This window comes from Thamnophis sirtalis, unplaced genomic scaffold (assembly GCF_051295495.1).
Source record: "Thamnophis sirtalis isolate CommonGarterSnake01/CBP01778 unplaced genomic scaffold, rThaSir2_p1.2 scaffold_5, whole genome shotgun sequence".
Lineage (NCBI taxonomy): Eukaryota > Metazoa > Chordata > Lepidosauria > Squamata > Natricidae > Thamnophis > Thamnophis sirtalis.
This window is the reverse complement of record NW_028261385.1, coordinates 92,410,596-92,415,170: the sequence shown is the minus strand read 5'-3', so window position 1 is coordinate 92,415,170 and position 4,575 is coordinate 92,410,596. Positions and strand designations below refer to the sequence as shown.

General features: G+C 47.8%; 1 protein-coding gene across 1 annotated transcript; it reads right to left on the bottom strand.

The window, feature by feature from the left end:
- Positions 1-812: 812 nt before the first annotated feature.
- Positions 813-2,513, bottom strand: LOC148045469 (endogenous retrovirus group 3 member 1 Env polyprotein-like). The gene has a single exon (XM_087717021.1). The coding sequence runs from the start codon at positions 2,511-2,513 to the stop codon at positions 813-815; it is 1,701 nt and encodes a 566-aa protein (XP_087573147.1).
- Positions 2,514-4,575: the final 2,062 nt, after the last annotated feature.

The following is a 4,575-nucleotide window of genomic DNA, read 5'->3' as shown; positions in this document are numbered from 1 at the left end:
GCATGGGTACCCACATGGGTATCTTGTCATTTAATTTATATTGGTATTTTTTCCAGACCTGCAGTAAAGCATTTCTTAAAATATGACTTTTAAACTTCTTATCCAATTTTTTGTTGAATAACAGGTAAGCATGCCAACCATATACCAGATCATGTCCCTCGATATTCAGTATTCTATCATTAGTTAAATGAGTCCAATCACTAATTACAGATAGCACCACTGCATCATAATATAGTTTTAGGTTAGGTAATTTCAAGCCTCCTCTCTCACGTACATCTTGCATTATTTTCATCTTTACCCTCGGCTTCTTTCCTGCCCATACAAATTTGTTGATACCCTTCTGCCATTCTAAAAGATTTTCATCTTTTTTAAGTGTGAAGTACCCGTGGTTCGCTCATGAGGCCAATGTTGAGAAAAGACACGGACATGAGCTTTCTCGGGATGAGGCGACCCAGATTGGGGTCTGGGATCCCCTTTTATTGAGATAGGACAAAAGCAGGAGGAGCAATCAGCATGTGATTTAAGACAGCCTGTCAAACTACAATTGCTAATCTACTGCTCAGGGAAGTTCTGTCTATATATGGTCAAATCCTGGGCGTCGTTGGGTAAGGCACATCTAGAGTGAACTATCAGGATGTTATGTTATGAACTATCAGGATGTTATGTTATGAACTATCAGGATGTTATGGAGTTTGTTTTTTCCTGTGTGGTTCAGCATGGCTGCGCATGCCCTGTTATGCACTGGGCCATGGGTGACCGCCACACCTACACAAGGATTTATATGACAACATCTGCTACTTTTTTCTTTTTTGTCAAAAAAACTTTTCCTCTTCGTCTGCCTCTTCATCTGACAGGTCTGTCAACAATGCTTTTTGTTGCTGCACATCAAAGCCTGTTAAAGCCATGTTGATACTCTTTTTCTGTACCATGCCCTCCACTGTGGACTGGATTATACTTCGGATGACAGGGATAAAACAGGGTAGTAGTAGGAGGCCTAAGAAAATGCTGCCTGCCATAAATCTGGCTTGCTTCCAATTCCAGAAGATGCCCCCCAAGAACCCCGCATCATCCATAATCCCTGTCCACTTTTGTACGGGCACGTGTACTAGTTTTCTCAAGTCAGCAGTGAGATCAGCTACCACTTTGCCAATTTCATCAATCTGCAGGCAGCAATTTGTCAGGTTAAACTTTCCACATACCCCTCCTTCTTTTGCAAGTAGATAGTCCAAAGCTAAGCGGTTTTGATATACTGCAGTGCGCAGCTTATCCTGTGCAGTGGCAATGGCATTAAGTGCTCTATCAATACGATTACCCGCCAACTCTAGCACAGCTTGTAGCCTAATTATTCTATTAAGCATATAAATTGGGGTTCGGTAACCCCACGACCCATCTTCTGCCCATGTTGCAGGGTCATAATAAGCAATAATGCATTCAGGGGGGCATTTGTTATTGTTCCAGTTGCCAACCCGCACCCCCCCAAAACCCTCCCCCTGGTCTAGGGCCCTTTTCCTTCTCCAATCATCATACATGGAGATTCCCAGGTTTTGTCTAGCAGTGAGGGGTAGCAAGAAAAAGGAGGGTTTAATCCATGCTAAAATGCAGGAGCCTCCCCAATTGTGAGGGAGATACTCATAAGCAAGATTTCCACACACCCAATACATCCCCACTGGGGCAGTCCAGTTTTGTGTTGAGGAGAAAAGGTAGGAAAAAACCGTGGTGTTCAACTGCTCAGGCTGGGAGATGTTGGCAGCCGAGGTCCATGAGGAGTTGGCCCACTGGCCTTTGCAGAGGAGAGTGCCTACTGCAAAGGAACCATTGCGGAAGTAACAGTGGGTACCTACAATGTTGGTAGTCAATATCCAGGTGGTATCAGAAGCGTGGGGTCGTAGTGTGAGATTCCCAGCCTGGGAGAGATTATTCAGTAATACTGGGTCAGCCTCTAGGGCCTCCCAGGGCCATTGTTCGCCCATGTTTGTGCCCCCACATACAAAACAATTTGTTACCCCCAGGGTTTGGGCAATTTCGGTGGCAAATTCTAGGAACAGGTTGCGAGCTTTTTCAGAGACAATTGGTTTTGCGTTGGTTTCAAGTTTTTCGATGGTGTCATAAATGGACCATTGTATGCTTCTGGATTCTTTGAGACTGTCAATTGTGATTGTAATATAGGTAAGTGGATCACTGCCCGTCGCATCAATCCCCAGGCCGTAGGCTTCAATTTTAGGATGGTCTTTTGAGAGGGTGAAAGAGACCCTGTTGCTGTTAGGTATCCGACGGAAGGATTCAATAGTCCGTTTTGCTGTGTTCAAGGGGTTGTAGCACCCTCGGTAGCCACCACCAGTGTATTCACAAACTCTGTGCCAAATGGTCTTCTCCGGGTCTCCCCATGATGCGCAGGGGTGAAGAAGGTATTCAAGGGGGTTTGGCATGTTACAGGTGCAAAGATATTTATGGTTATGTTTGTAGGTTTCTCGCCAGGCATGGGAGCCACAAGAGCGAACGGCTATTTTGTCCATGGCCAGATAGACATCAATGTCAATAGTCCATTGTTCTGCTTTTGAGCGAATGGTGTGGTTAAGGTATGCAAGGTAGACTGCCCCTGCATTCCCAGCAACAATGCCGAGACCGGCCCATATGGTAATGTTGTATTTGGTAAGTGTTTCTGGGCTGTGGCATGTCACTGCATTGCCCTGCTTACAGACACTGTATTCAGTCTTGTTAAGAATGCACTTAGGGAGATCCTGAGTACATCCCTCGGGAGGGATATTAGAGTAGATTAGCGTGCTGGTGGTTGCCGACCCTTTGGATACTCAAATGATGCATTGGCTACAGTTGAAGTTGCTTGTAGGGGGGGTGTTTCTGCGGGACGCACGGTGTGGAGTGGAGACGTTGGCGTTACGGTGACTTAACAGGAGCAGGAGGATGAAGACAGCAAACATGAGGATCACCAGGGTAAGAGTCTGGGCACATTGCAGAATGACGCCAGATTTAGGGGGTGAGGCTGTTGATTTTTTGCAGCACCGGATCCAGCGGGATGGCAGTTGGTACGGCGGAGGCACGTCCGACAGCAGGTGGGTGGTATGGGTGGATGCCTTGTCCAGGAACCCAGAGGGTGGTGTCGTCATGCTGAACGGCAGCATAGCCTCTCCTCCAAACAAGTAGTTTCGCAGGGCCTTTCCAAGTCGGATCAGGAGGCTGACGGAAGTAGACGAGAGGTTTAGCTGAGTTGGTGTCTGGGGGCGCATAATGTCGTTCTGCTGCTGTTGCCGGAGGTTGGCCTGAGACGTTGAGGAAGTTAAGCATGTGAAGGCAGAGATTAAGGGTGTCTTGAATGGCCGGTAAATTAGGGGGTGTTATTTTGCCTTCCCCGGCCGTGTAACGTGCTAGGGCATCTTTCAGAGTCTGATTAGCCCTTTCCACCATTGCCTGGCCTTGGCTGTTATATGGAATACCAAATTTATGGATAACGTTCCATTTTGTTAGGAACGAGGCAAATACCGAACTTGTATAGGCAGGTCCACTGTCAGTTTTTAGTTCTTTAGGGGAGCCAAGCACCGAAAAGGTTCGCAGGCAATGGTTAATAACATGTTTTGTGATTTCTCCCCTCTGGGGGGTAGCCATGATAAAGCCGGAATTGGTGTCAATAGTGACATGGAGATATGACCAGGGCTTAAAGGGGTCATATCTGGTGACATCCATCTGCCAAATTTGGCATGCACCCGTCCCCCTGGGGTTAACCCCAATGGGGAGGTTGTGTGCTTGTTTGCTGCAAGTGGGACACTGTTGGAGAATTGCAGCAGCCTCCGCTGTAGAGATGCCAAATTGCTTAACCAAGGCCTTTTTGTTCTGATGGAAATATGCATGGCTTTCCCAGGGGGTACATAATGCTTTTTGGGTGAGAAATTGCAAATTGGTCGCCACAGCTGCCACTGCATCACCACGATCATTCCCTTCCTGTAGAGGGCCAGGAAAGGGCTGATGGCTGCGAATATGAGCGACAAAGAAAGGATAGGCACGTGTAGCAATAGCCTTTTGCAAAGCTATAAAGAGAGACATAAGCGGGGCCTCCGTGGTGGGTGAAAGATAGGCGTCATGGACAGTCCTGACAATCTGGGTGACATACAGGCTGTCCAGGATGAGGTTGAAGGGGGTATGCGAAAACCTTTCAAAAGCCAAAATGGCGGCAGCAAGTTCAGCCCTCTGCGCGCTGGACTGTGGGCCTGTGGTTTGTGTAAGCCAGACCCCTTTTTCAATCCAGGCACAGGCACTGTGTGTCTTGCTGCCGTCCACAAAAACAGTCGGGGCGCCACAAATAGGTGCGGTGGCAGAAAGCGAAGAAAAAGACATAGGAATTTGTGAAATAAGTTTAAAGCGAAAGTCAGAGGGGGTGGGTGGCAGGAGACCATCCCATTCCGCCCGGTAACGGCTCCCTGCAAGGGCTCTGAGTGGATCATGTACTGCTCCCAAGCATGTAGCGGCATGGGAACATACAAAGCGGTCGGTTCGAGGCCCATCAGCGCTTTGGTGCGAAGTCGCCCCTTGACAACCAGCTGGGCAATTTGCTCTATTTTTTGTACA

Excerpts from the sequence above, each read along its gene's own strand:
- LOC148045469 (XM_087717021.1), bottom strand. The coding sequence starts at position 2,513 with ATGGACAAAATAGCCGTTCGCTCTTGTGGCTCCCATGCCTGGCGAGAA.